General features: G+C 39.1%; 1 protein-coding gene across 4 annotated transcripts in view; it reads right to left on the bottom strand.

The window, feature by feature from the left end:
• PRR5 (proline rich 5) overlaps positions 1-14,795 on the bottom strand; it is an 87,402-nt gene that overhangs the window by 25,405 nt on the left and 47,202 nt on the right. For all 4 annotated transcript variants that reach the window (XM_082763983.1, XM_082763985.1, XM_082763984.1 and 1 more), the window contains 4 exons: positions 8,430-8,478; positions 7,712-7,769; positions 4,471-4,562; positions 2,115-2,255 (listed from right to left, as the gene is read on the bottom strand). In XM_082763983.1, coding sequence (XP_082620109.1) covers positions 2,115-2,255; positions 4,471-4,562; positions 7,712-7,769; positions 8,430-8,478 — 340 coding nt within the window. The remainder of the gene's footprint in view (positions 1-2,114; positions 2,256-4,470; positions 4,563-7,711; positions 7,770-8,429; positions 8,479-14,795) is intronic.

Here is a 14,795-nt window from a genome sequence, read left to right as displayed (position 1 = left end):
AAACATGGACTTCTGCTGCAGTGTCACTGAGTTTCTTATAGAAGTGATATCCACAGTAGACAGAAATAGGGATTAAACAATGTCCACACCAACACATCTTCTCTTGGACTGTGAAATCCACACATGAGATTTCCATGTGCCTTTTGGGCAGCTGAACTGTTATCTCTCTTCCAGCCCTATTCACATATTGAATTAACCTATCTCAAGTAAATGCCATTATTATGCTACAAACATATAAAATTGCTTTTGTTTAACATGACATTTGAGTTTATGAAAAAGTCTTTGCTCTGAAATCCAATTATTGACTAACACTGCTAAGCATGTACATGTAAATAGTTCATTCCCAGATCCTCTTCTGACCTTTTCCTGTAATTGCCATTAGATTTTAAACCACAAGGTTGGCAGAACTGTTGCTGAGAAAGGACTTTTACCATCCCCACCACAAAACTGTAGGTAACATATGCAGAAATAAACACCCAAGGTCAAATTCTCTCTCACTTCATTATTGACTTTCACCAACAGCTTTGCAATGAGAATGGATTTGTTCTTTTACCCTAAACACACATCCACCTTGCTAACATTTCTGGTTGTTGAAGAAAGCAGGTTTGTCAACAATCTGTTTCTTGTAGCACTGATCCTGGCGACTTCACATCATCTCCTATGAACTTTCTGGCTTAGGATGTTGTTCAGTTTCCAGCTCACTATGAAATTCATTTGAAGCCCATACTTAAGATCCTCTAAAGAAGAAACCACAACACTGCTAGCAGATCTGTCAGATCAGCAATGACACTTCTGAAGCCTGTCTTCCAATGGGAAGTTTACCTCACATCTAAGGAAGGAAGCCTGATAGAAAACCCTCCCGTGATTAAGATTTTCATAATGGTAATCTCTCATGTGGAGTCTCTGGTATCTGTTAACACAGTTGGGTTCATAGCTCAATTACGTGAATTCTTTGATGTCTCATTATGCAGTTAAGCCCATGCTTCCTGAGGCTCTCCTCTCTCCAGACACTAATTTCCATGGAACTCATAGGAATCTTAATATCTCTGATAATGCTGTTAGTATGCCACCATCAGCCAGTAGTTTCAAGAAGCATTTGGCAAGAGGGAGGCTAGGGAGACAGGTAGTAAGGGATAGTCAGTTCTACTGCCTAAGTATCTTTTTCTGAGAATTTTTCTGAGGTTAAACACACTATTATACATCCCAACAAATGGGCACTGCGATAATCTGGATGAAACTCCATTTCTTGGTTAAGCGGACGTCATCTTACTTCTTTCCTCCATTTTCATCACCTGCCTTCAGATTATCCAGCCCTTTAAAACAACTTCAGACACAGTACTAATTCATATGACCGTGAAAATCGAAGAATAACTTTAAGTGTGAGAAACTATATCCCTTGTCTGCTATAAATATTTTTTAAAAAAACAAACAAACAAACATACATACAAAAAAACAACAGCAGCAAAAAACACCACTAGCCAAGAAAATCTCAGCATCCCCAGCTCCTTAGGAAATCTACTCCCAACTCTCTCCCTCATCCCCTTTCTCCCCAACACAAGCTCATGCAACTAAGAAAACAATTTCTTAAACTTGCCCTTTGCCTGGAATTCCTCTTTTTGTTTCTCTTCACTACTAAAAAGTCTAACACTGAACGCAAATATCAGCGGCCAGTCTTAATGTTTTTGTATCAACAGTTTTGACAGAATTTGGTTCCAGTGACCAAATATGACTATGATTCAACCATAAATTACATACTCACTTTGTCGCCTATTACAGGTGAGAATCTTCATGTCCAGAGCAGCTAATGAAGCAACATTCAGCATTTCATGGAAGTCATGTCATTACCACATGCATTGGCCTGCCTGCAAAAATTCTTACTTTAACCCTCACTGTTTCAAAATCAGCCTTTATTCTTGGACCCTCTAGGTCTTAAGGCATGCAGTCAGAGCCTCTACATACCTGTTTCTGACCAAGACCACATTTAATTGCACAGAAGCTCTAGCAGTCTGCAGAACTTTTAAATGAAGGATTAAAATCAGAGGCCGCTAAAGCAGACTTAAGCAATACAATAGAAAAAGAGAGAGAAAACAACCAGAGAAAAGTAACCAGTGTACCTGGAGTATTAATAGCATCTGAATAATAGATGGTGGAACTCTTGCTCTGGAACGTGATAATGCATCTTCCAGTTTAATGTTGAGGGTAATTATATTCCTAAAGTGTAGAAGAGCCAGCTGCCGAACTGAGGGCTCCTTCCCCTTAGAACAGAAACAAAGCAAAATGGATTATGAGCAGTGTGAAAATAAGCTTCCAAATCCTCAGAGAAAATTCTTTCCTTCACTTGTGAGGGATTACAGCAATGGTAAACATAAGTGAAAAGCTGAGAAAATAGAACAAAGGACACAGAATAGCCCATTGTTCCGCACAGTGAATTTGGTTTAGCAGTTCTGAATGCTGCAGACTATGAATGAGTACAACTGTGCATGAAGATGATGAGAGATGGGGGGGGGGGGAAGGGCAGGCAGAAATCTTACCTGAATGCAAGATATATAACAGTATTTTTTATTCTTACAGCAAGGAAATATATAGTATGTTAAAAAAAAAAAAAAAGTTTAAAAAGCAGAGTTGAATTTTCATTATTTCCCCAAGGTTTTGAGCACTGGCTGGGTACTCTCCTCAAATTATGGTGTGAAACCTGACTCAACCCACCTGTGTATCCCACTGTTCTGTACAGCTTGAGAGACTTTGATATAAGAGAAGAGCAGAGCTGAAGTTTCATACTGAATTTTCAAAAACAACTTTTTGCTGTACAAGAATCGTACCTCATTTTAAAAAAATCTCTTCTGAAGAATGTGATGCTAGCTCTGCCTGCAGAGATTAACAGCACTTGCCTTATGCCTGATGAGAAATTGTAAAACTCCTCCAATTGCTGGGATCAGGCCTTTTTTGTCAGATATATGTGTCTGTACACACATATTCTTTCTTGCAGTTCTGAGTGCTGCCAGTCAAACAACACTTCTGAAAAGTCTAGTATTCAACTAATACTGACTTATCTTAGTTTGGAAATAAAGACACCTGATCCCTCCCCATGCTTACTCCTTTTCACTTTGTATAATTACTTATACCAAAGTAACGGCATCCCCCAGATCTGCTTAAATTGCTAATGAATAGATTTTCCAAGAGCACATAAGCACCAGCCGGGTTTTTGGAAGTAACCTTAGAACATCAGACACTTAGATCTATCAGAAATTACCTGAGATTTGGGGCTATTACCCCCTTAATGCTCCTTTGAAAATACTAGCAATTATTTCCACTTGAAAAATGAGGAGACTCGCATTGCTAAATTACTTTGAAGTGTCTCATGAATACAACAGTGGAAAGAGGCACTTGGTGCAATTTTCAAAAACATCTAAGTGAGTTCTAATTTAGTTAAGCACTTTTGAAAATCATGTTGAAAGCTTACCTCTATCCCTAGGTTCCTAAACACTTTGAATTTAGATTATGTGGCACTTAATCTCACATGATGTTACAATAGGTTTTTAATACAGCCTTCCTTTTACCATTTTAAACTTTCTACTGGCCACACATAAGTCAATGGGTGATCTAGCCCTGTATGTTTTCAGAGCTCTTCTCTTTCAGAATCAAAATTCAGGGGAAGTTAGAGCTTTTCCACTGAATTCATATTTGATGCCTGCAATTAACTATAGATATCAATGCTATTATCAATAACATTTGGACAATTATTTTACGCATAAAGTCCACTTGGATAAATGGGAGAAAGTTTTCGACGCTTCTCCAAATGTTTAGGCACCAAAATTCCACTGAAATCTATAGGCATCTAGGAGCAACTCCTGGAGGTCACTTACACCTATCTGGGACAGATTTCCTTGGGACTTTAGTGATAAACAACAGTTTTGTGACCATCAAGTTAGAAGTTTGAGCCTTCATCCAAATCGGATCAAGTACCTATTGTGGATTTAAAACTATTGGAATCAAATTCTGTGCTCATGTCAACTGGTCTAATTCTACCAACTACTGGTGTCTACTTTGAGTAGTACAGAACTTGACCTCAGAAATACAACTCCACAAAAATGAAGATACTTCACAGATATTCATATGGCTGAGGAGGAAATATGTACATAGAAGTCAACACAGCTCCACTTACTTCACTGTGCGCATATTTCACTTTATTTTTCATAACATTTTTGGACTTCTAGTGTGAGCTGGCATAAGGATCAACCATCTTCCCTGCACTCTGCTCTTGTTTTCAAAGTTCCCCTTCATCTTTTTCACTCAAACACTTCAAACCCTTGTTTGCCTAAATAACTTATTTGCATGACTATACAGAACAGCTGTAATGGGAGGTTGGCCCAAGGAGACATAGAGTTAAGGATTGTATCAATCTGTTGATGAACCAGTAAGGTTGCTTTTTCCAGTTTTTCAAGATTCTATAGTAACAGAGCAATTTTTCACCTGCACAGGATAGAAAATAGCCTGAAGCATGGGCAGGACATCACTGAAGAAAAAATCCCAGGTTTCAGCTAAGGTATCCAGTAGTTTCTGCCCTGCAAAAACACGAAACAAACTAGTGAACTGTTTTGGTTGTAATCGTCTAACTACAAAGGCTTAAAAAGCACAGGAAATGATATGAATCTGCGAGTTCTACACACATATGAATCCTTTACCAGATACTTTCAGTAGCATGGAATTAGTATTCCTCTCAGCGTATCAAATCATTCAGTATTCGTGTCTTTTCAGATGACAAACCTAATGTTCTCAGTAAACTCAGAGACTTTGAGGTTAAAGCTTACTCAGAAAAACCCTGTGAGGAATTAAGAATATATCAGGTTACCATCTCCTCTTCTTGCAGTAGTACCTACTGGACAAGATTGCGGGGAACAGCAGTAGAAGGAGGACACAGCAGATTCAATGTGGAAGCATTCTTGCAGAAAAATCTCCCCCACCACGTCCCCCTCTGCCCTCCAAGCCACAAGGCAGCAAAGCAAGCCTCCCTCTGTGGAGATGCCTCTACAAAGCACCACCTCGAGATTAATCCCTTGGCTTCCCTGTATCTCCACTTACATAAACAATTGTATCCAAGACCTATGGAAAAGAGAAAGTGGCACTGGCAGGCTCTCCTTTTTCCTATAGCTTTCAAAGGATGTAGTCAAAACCTGCCATGAAGTGAGTTCCCTGCAGCCTTCTCCAATCCCTTTGCAGCTGCAGCTATGTGGAAGACTCCACAGTAGAGATCAGAGAAGCTCCAGCTAGTTTGCACAACCAGGCTGGACACTGAGTTTCTCACAGAAAATTTTACAAAACACTGAGGCAAAAGCAGGAGTTGAGAGCTATGGGAGAGGAAGTCTGGCTCAACAGTTGAACACTGAATTCAAATCTGTGTTCCCCCCAAGTGGCCTGCCCCCAATTTGGCAAGTTCTTTAGTATCCCTGTGCCCCTCTTCTGTGAAATGGGGACAGTTGTATGTCCACCAGCAAGAATTAAGGAGAAAAGTATCTGAATACCTCACAGTCATTCATGTAAGATAGTATGACTTATCAAGAAGCAAATTTGATAGCAATCCATCAATAATCGGTGTCAGAATCAGATACCATTAATACTTATAGCATTAGTTAAGGCTTCAGCCATGCAACATCCTGCCCAGAATTGTGCACACATCCCAAAGTTTGCATCAAAACATCTACACTAAAAGTTAGCCAAGTGCCAATCTTTATTATCGGTTACTTCATCTTACTGCATTTTAAAGTGCATGACAAACAGCACCAGCTCTGGCCATCTGCAACTCCTGAATTATTCCTGGGTTGATGACTTTAAGTTCTTCCAGTGACAAATCTGGATTGCCATGCTATACTGCAGCTGCCGGCTTGTGAACCCTCCCAAGGCCTTCATTTCTGCAGCATCAGAAAGGGATTCTCTCTGTCCTACACCACGCTCATGCACAAGACTGAAAAGGTTGTTCTCATTTTCAATGAATTTGTCTTTTTCCTAGCAGTTGTAGCAGTGGTAATAATAACAAAAACCACTGCATAATAACTTCCATATACTGTAAATATTTTAAAGAAAGAAAACCTTGTCACAAAGGAGAACTCCAACTACTCCTTAAGAGCAGATTTTAAAAAATAGTAAAACAAATTAGTTGTCTTTAAGCTAAGGCTGAATGAAAACTAAGCCCTTAAAAATTTGGTTCCAAATGTGGGTGCTGAAGATTTAGACTTGCATCCCTTTTCAAATTTTGCTCCTAGAATTGTATCAAATGAAAATATCCTATTGTGATAAACATGCCCTTGGTGTAGCACATTCCTTTCATCTTGTGGGCAGTTTGTTCTGTAAAGTGATGGATTTCTGTGCAGCAGCTCAGAAAGGCTGCAGTTAACTGTCTTTTGCCAAGCAGGCTTTTAACTGTGGATTATGGAAGAATTCCTGCAGTGTGTTGACGATTAGCATCTTTCACACCAAGGAATGTGACTTCCCTGTCCTTTCAAGATTCTGCTTGTTTTACTGTCAGGCAAAGATCCCTACACTTACTTATTTGCTGTATTCAAGGAAGCTATGCTACTCTCAGTGCTCATTTAAATGAAGCATAATATTGTCAGTTTTCTATGACATGCAAATGCACATAGGACTTTTCACAGTGCTTCTGAAAGTTAATTGAAACTTCTTAAGGAAATATAAGAATAAAACATAATTGATTGTTTCATAATAAAAGCTAAACTTGTCAAAACTTCCTGCAGAACAAAAACACGCTATAGTGTGTCCTGAAATTATCTTGCTCTCCCCAAAAACACCAAATGGATAGGGAAACCCAAACCATTAGATATAGCACAACCTGACATTTGAGTGCACGACCCCTGCTGCTGCAGACCCAGGAGAGGAGACCTGCTCAGAATGGGAGCTCCCATAACTTCCAGGCTCCCAGCTTTGTGGCAGGGATTTTGGGAGACATGGGGCCACCATCTACAGGATGGACTCTATAGTGTTGCTGCCTGGAAATCCAGATTCCAGCCCTGGAAACTCACATCCATGAAACAGATTCATAAACTACAGCTAACTTCCCGTAACTTGGAGTTTTATTGTGTTGACATTTCCATGTTTTTTCCATGTGTTCAACTGATCAATTTAATCCTCATCTCACCAGTATTTCTTGACCATATTTTAAAGAGAAATCAAATCATGAAGTGATACACCAAGTTCAAAATGACAAAATATCAACCAACCAAACAAACAAAACCAACCACCTAACCAAAAAGAAACAAAACAAAACTTCACAGCTTGCTGAAATTTTGTATTTGGTAAACACATTCCTATATTTGTAAGCCACTTAGTGGTCTTACATTTCAGTATTTCTTCTCAGCTTTAATCTCAAACATCAGTTATACTATTTTTGATTTTCAAGCTAGTAAAACCAGAAGAACAAGGGATTGGACTTCTCTGCATCTAATTTTTCAATTTGGTACTTAAAAAAACAACTTTCATTGTGATTTACAAATTTAAAGGTATTTATTCCTTTACTGCTCTAGTCAATCACTTCTCCCTAATGAAAGCAAATAGGAACACCAAGGCACGACAGAACAAAATGAACTGATACCAGTTAATCCACAGTCAAGGGAAGTTTGCAGGAAAAATTGCGCTGCCTTCAAAATACATTTGCTAAAACTCCTGTGACAGACATAGACAGCCATACTAAAATCCAAGTTACCTTCATAAAACCGGATCTTGTCCCTTAGGATCACCATGCCTTTTGTGAGCAGCTGATTCTGAAAATAAAAATAGACCACCTTTACTCAATTCTATACTTCCCTCTAGCTATCATATTTCACATTTTGTTCTTTCTTAACTTTTGACAGTAGAAGAGGTTTCATTTTAATGATCAATCACTGAAGGACTTATCCTGCCATGTCCAACTTGCTTAAATCACTTGGGACACTTTTCAAAAGATGCTGTAATCACATACTGTTTTCAGGATGCAGCACCTACTCTGCGCAGTGCAAAATACTTCTCAGACTTCAAATGGTGACCCACAAAGCCTGTACTGTCTTAGAGAAGAATACTGCCTCAACAGACAGTGTGTACTTGTAACTACATGTCTTTCCTAGGAACCATACTACAATGAAATTAACTGGTTTACTCGGGAACTTTAAGTGATAAGTGAATGTCTGATGTCCACTGGAAGACAGCAAAGTCATACAAAAATACACTGACTACACAAGTCTATTTCATAAGCTAGGGTTTCACTATCCAACTACATGTATATAAAATCCAAATCTCATTAGCCCATAAATGACAGAACATAGAGTATTCATGAAAATCTCTGAATGGTTTCAAGGGGCTCCAGATCAGCATTTAGAGTTGAAGATTTTGCTCAGTAACACTTAAAAATATATTCTGATTTTAAATGAAAGAAAACGCATGCCTACCTGTAAATATTCAGTGAAAAAGGATCCCAGTTCTGTTTTCAATAATTGCCTGTATCAAAAAGAATAAGAAAAGGATCTCTGTAATCAACAAATTGTAATAGCTGTGCTAAAAGGGGAAATTACTAGTAGCAAAATATTTTCATATGAGCACACAGCCTGTCAATAATGTCTAACTAAAAATAAAGTGGGGCCAACAATACTAAGACTCTCAACCAGCATTTCTATGTGGTGAAAAACACCTGCTGTGCTTTTACATGGTTCATTGCATGAATACATATGAAAAGAAACAGAGATTTGACAAAGAGGATGCATTTGATCTTCCATCTAACTCTTTTAAAAATGCTCGAGCTGTTCTCCTTCTGTGCCAGGGTTTGACTAGTGTCTGCAAATGTGGGAGAAGTCTTGGCACTCTGTGTCTATCAGTGTGGCTGAGCCAACAAACAAGCACATGATTTGGCTGAGGTGTGTTCATAGCCAAATCATCTCTGTTCTGTGTAACTCTCAAAAAAGAGCCGTGACAAAACGTTTAGGGAGAAACCTTAGACGGGTTTATACTGTGGGTTTTCTTTCAGGCATGAAACTTGGCCTGTTTTCATTGAAAGAGGCCATGATCTTACAAGTCAGGACCCACAAAAGATGAAGTTTTGTGTGGTTTCAGTGAAAAAGCAGGTATAAATTCAATAGTTCAGCTCTGCATTTCACGATGCCTCTACACTAAGACCTACAAACTCATTTCACAGAACAATTCAAACTCACATCCAAAAAAAATTTCCATGAACATTCCTCAAATTCAGAGACTGCATTCATCCAGACCCATAAACCCAAGGCTTGTATCCAAAGAAAAATTACTACACTGCTTAAGAGCTGTGTATTGTTTAAGTCTCACATATCACATGCTAGATGTTAAGTACTTTGCACTGAGGTCACTATTTAAATGGAAAAATGAGAGCTCAGACCATATAAAAATCTTGCTCCAACTGGACTTTCTCAACTCTTGTCAATCTGGCCTTGACATTTTATGGAAACCTGTCCTATTGTGATCACCTCAGGTACCATAAGAAATGAGGTAAAATTCTTCTTAATATCTAAAGACCTGCTTCAGCTAAAGAACTCATTTTGATCACTTGTGTAGTTATACAAATTACTATTTAGTAGCTTGTTATCATCCATCCTTTTGGGTAATGTCTTTAACAAACAAATAACTAATTAAATAAAGTATTTTAACTAGTAAGCAAATACACATCTGGTTTAAAAATTCCAGAATATCCCTATGCTCCACAAAAAGATCTGCAGGAGTTGGAGTTTGATGTTTGTAACACCACAGGATTCAACACAGCCTCTTGAAATCTTCTCAAAGTTCAGGGAAAGGAAGAGCAGGTCAATCTTAGGGGGCCAAAATACAATACCGTATTTATTTATCCTTAAGAACATGTCCACAAAGATCTCATAGCACCCTGTGGAAACGCTCTAGGCATAAATGAAATAGAAAATAAACAGAAGGAAAGTTCAGAAGCTCATAAGCATCAAAACCCTCTTCAGCTACAAACCTGATTGAGACAAACAGTCGACACACAAATATTATCAAAGCCAGCTCAAGGCTTTAGCCATAGGTCTTTCATTGGAGGGCCATTATATGGCTAGACACGTAATGACTATATGACATATAACACGTATGACATATGACATATAACAGCATGCAGTTACAACATATGGGAGAGGACAACCCTTGCAGTGTCCTGAGAATTCATCGTCAACTATACCCCTTGACAATCCCTTGGCAGGGTTTAACTCCCCTCCACAAAAATTGTTCAAGTCTTAAAACATTAGAGTAAGGATTCATGTCCTTACTTCAATGAGAAAAATATGATGCTATAGCCAAATCATGCCATTCTTATTCAAAATAATAATTTACTGTTGAAGTCATGTGATTTTTCTTCTGCATTACAAGCGATTGAAGTTTTTTCTTGCTTTGAACATGGAACATCTTGCTTTAACTACTTTTTGGTTAAAGTAACTAAAGTTGCGATTTTGAATTTTTCTATGCTAGAGACAATTTATTCCCAGATACCTCTTTGTGCTGTTAAAAAAACAAAACAAAACAAAACAAAACAAAAACACAACAAACACACACAGCAAAAACAGGTATTTCATGCTGACAGGTTTTGCTTAATTTTCTGCCCTCTCCTTAAGCTAGCAGCTGTTTGAAGTCTAGTCCTGGATTCTTCATAGTCTTCAAAGCTGATTTGCAAATATCTTCATTTTCTGTCTGAGGTTCTACTGACAATTCTGGCATTTAGGGCAGGAAATACAAAATGATGTTCTACTTATCTGATAACTAGCCCTCTGATAAAACAAAATCCCACCACATTTCCATTTGTCAGCTCTGAATGAACCAAACAACCAGCTTGTATTTAATTACATACACTGGACTGAATACTGAATCACACCAAGCAGCAGCATAGATACATTAACATCTCTGTTTGCAGGGTGGAAGAAGGACTTACAGCACAATTAATGCATCTTGCTCTTTGAATCCCTAATAATACAGATGCTTCATGCTGCTTAATTAATTTCTAGTGAAACAGTGAGGCCCTCGGGCCACATCAGAGCACTGATGTACCATAGTCATTTAGAAGAGTTCCACAACAAAACTGAATCCAAAACATTGCTTGCTTTTTTTTTTTTTTTTTTTTTGGAATCCAGGTAAAAATCTGATTAAACCTAAAAAAGATCTCTGATCAAATAGAATCTGATTTTAAATACATCTGGTTTTGCTGACAGTCATTTTGCAGCCTTATGACACTTGTATATCATTGATATTAGGTCTTTATTGCCTATTTAATGACTTCATAAATTACTATGACAGTAAAAATGTATATAAAATACACTAAAATAGCTCTTGTCTTTTTTTTTTTTTTTTTTTTTTTGTATCTTCCTGTTGCTGCTGCTTCGGTTTGTTTTGAAATTAGCTCTTGAAATGTTAATCAGAATGGAAAGTCTAACACAGAATATACTACCTGATTTTAACTTTAATAGCTATTAGATTATGAAGCAAAAGGACAGATGTGATTTTACTAGGCTCTAACTCTTGCTACAAAAGAGGAAATGCCAGTAAAATGTGTTTTGTTTGCATCAAACCAGTATCCTGAAACTCAGAAAGAAAAAAGGCAACTATAAATATGTATTAGCCTTAATACAGAACATCCTGCTTCCTCTGTTTCCCTTACCTTCTTTTTCTTCCTTGACTTACAAGTGGTGTAAATAAATACTTTGAAATCAGATGATGCATGAAATAGAAAAGGAATACACACAATCATCCCCAATATATATTCACACACATATACTAAAGGAAGTACTAAGCAGGATGTATATTCATAGAGATTTTTATTATTTAACCTTTGAATCAATTCCCTATTAAATTACCTAGTAAGGATTCACAAGAAGTAACGTACAGGACATACACTGATGAGACTGCATTTTCCACAGTGTTTTTTCTGGTATGTGGAGTATGGAGTATCTTTGTTAGCTTTAGCAGAGTTACTCAGGTATTACAGTTATTTCACAGAATCATGGAATCATCTAGGTTGGAAGAGACCTCCAAGATCAACTAGTCCAACCTCTGACCTAGCACTAACCAGTCCTCCACTAAACCATATCACTAAGTTCTACACCTAAACATCTTTTAAAGACAGCCAGGGATGGTGACTCAACCACTTCTCTGGGCAGCCCATTCCAATGCCCAACAACCCTTTCGGTAAAGAAGTTTTTCCTAATATCCAACCTAAACCTCCCCTGTCGCAACTTTAGCCCATTTCCCCTCGTCCTGTCACCAAGGAACGTGGGAGAATAGACCAGCCCCCACCTCGCTACAGCCTCCTTTAAGGTACCTCTAGAGAGCAATTAAGGTCGCCCCTGAGCCTCCTCTTCTAACCACCCCAGCTCCCTCAGCCACTCCTCATAAGACTTGTTCTCCAGACCCCTCACCTGCTCCTGAAAGAGACTGAAATCACATGCCGATTCTTCTGGTAACAGGGCTCCTGAGCTGTATGTAACTCCATATTCAAAGCCACTTCCTAATACCAGAGCAAGTACACAAGAATGGTGTCAAAAGGCATTGGTGTATATGAGTGAAATAAATGGTAAAGCAGAAGTAAATGGTACAGATTTGCATCCACTGACATTTTCTTAAATGACCAGTGCATAAATAATCAGCATACAAAGCCTCTAGATGCATATTCAGAGGAGAACGCCATATGTGAGTATGTTTGCCCATGTGTGTGCCATACAGTTGTTGAATGTATGTGGCATTTCTGAAGCAAAATGAAGGTGTACAAACATCACAGGTGTAAAGTAATCGCTCAAATATTAACATTTTGCTTGTGAGTCAACTTGGACATCCAAGGTTTAATTACGAACGTATATCCAGGTCTGCTCTAATTAAAGTGCTAAAACAAAGTAACTTCTTTTACCATTCTGTAAATGTCAAAAAAGGTTATTGATACTAGCCATTTACCTGAACACTTCCGTATGCAAATTCTGCTTACTGGAAGTAATGGCTATTTGTTCCTTTTTATTTCTGTACTTGTAGGGAGTGTACATCTAGAACAATCTTAAGGCAAAGTCCCAGTTCTAACATCATATTTATGAATCAGATATTTTTGCATTAAATAATAATACTAACCCAAATAAAGTATTCTGAATGAAATATCAATAGTAGTAACCAGATATTTTTGGTATGTGTGAAATCAGTAATTTCTTAGTTATGGCTTGAGCTGAATTTATGACAGGAGAAAGGACTTTAGTTGCAAGTAGTCAGGAGGCCCCACAAAGTTAATGACTGTGGTCAGCCGTAAAATGAAGCATATAGCAGGAGTGCAGCTTTTGGAAGGAGGCCATAGCTCGACGTGTGTACAAACAGGCTGAAAAAATACCACTGCTATGCTTTCCTCTAGAGACTGAGCTTTTTGCCCTCTTAGCCCATTTGCGGTTCTCTCTCTTTTTTTTTTTTTTTTTGTATGAATGAATTGCACACTGAGAAGTCTAGAAGGACCTGGGGGTCCTGGTGGACAACAGGTTGACCATGAGCCAGCAGTGTGCCCTCGTGGCCCAGAGGGCTAATGGGATCCTGGCGTTCATTAAAAGGAGCGTGGCCAGCAGGTCAAGGGAGGTGATTCTCCCCCTCCACTCTGCCCTGGTCAGGCCTCACCTGGAGTACTGTGTCCATTTCTGGGCTCCCCGGTACAAAAAAGACAGGGATCTCTTGGAAAGAGTCCAGCAGAGGGCCACAAAGCTGATACAGGGCCTGGAGCATCTTCCCTATGAGGAAAGGCTGAGAGACCTGGGTCTGTTCATCCTGGAGAAAAGAGGACTGAGAGGGGATCTCATCAATGTGTATAAATACCTGAGGTGTGGGAGACTGAGGGATTTGGCCAACCTCTTTTCAGTGGTTTGCAGGAACAGGACAAGGAGTGATGGTCACAAGATAGAGCATAGAAAGTTCTGCACCAACATGAGGAAGAACTTCTTCATGGTGAGGGTGACGGAGCACTGGAACAGGCTGCCCAGAGAGGTTGTGGAGTCTCCTTCTCTGGAAATATCCAAGGCCCGTCTGGACACCTACCTGGGCAGCCTGCTCTGAGGAACCTTCTTTGGCAGGGGGGTTGGACCCGATGATCTTTTGAGGTCCCTTCCAACCCCTTCAATTCTGTGATTCTGTGAAGCTTCACAAAAAGTCCAAGTCGTCACTGAGAGGAAGGACGGATTTTGGCAATTACTTAGAAGGATGTTCAGGCCAAGCAGGAGGTAGGAGGGAACAACCTCTAGTCTGGGGTTCCTTTGAGTCACCCCTTCTACTGCTCTTCCCTCCCAAACCATAAGGGCAGATTTATACATTTCCTGGACCTGAAACCCCCATGGGCCAGGCTTTGCTGTGCTCACAGGAACAAATAACAAATTGCAAGGACACAGCAATGAGAACCAGCGTCCAAAGCCACACTGCATTCCACCACGTGCTCGCTCACACCGTGAGTTATGCTGCTGATGCCTTATTTATGACAGCAGCTTGGTCTAGATTTTACAGTATTTTGTCCATCTGCTCAGGTGTGAGTCACCAGGCATTATTCACTCCAAAGCAAAGTAAAACCAAATGATCAGTGGAAATGACAATACAGAAGCATTACTTTTACACCAACAAGAAGAAATGGGCCTATCATGAGGCAGCAAAACCCATCAAAAATTGGGGGAAAAAACAACAACAACAAAAAAAACAGTCTGTAGGTAGCTTCCCTGTTCTGCTGCCTCAGATGTTGCAATAAATTCAGTGCAGCTATATTAGCAAGCATCATCATTGTGCAGAGTTTACACCCA

This window comes from Aythya marila, assembly GCF_965140915.1.
Source record: "Aythya marila genome assembly, chromosome: 1".
Lineage (NCBI taxonomy): Eukaryota > Metazoa > Chordata > Aves > Anseriformes > Anatidae > Aythya > Aythya marila.
This window is presented reverse-complemented; position numbering and strand designations above follow the sequence as displayed.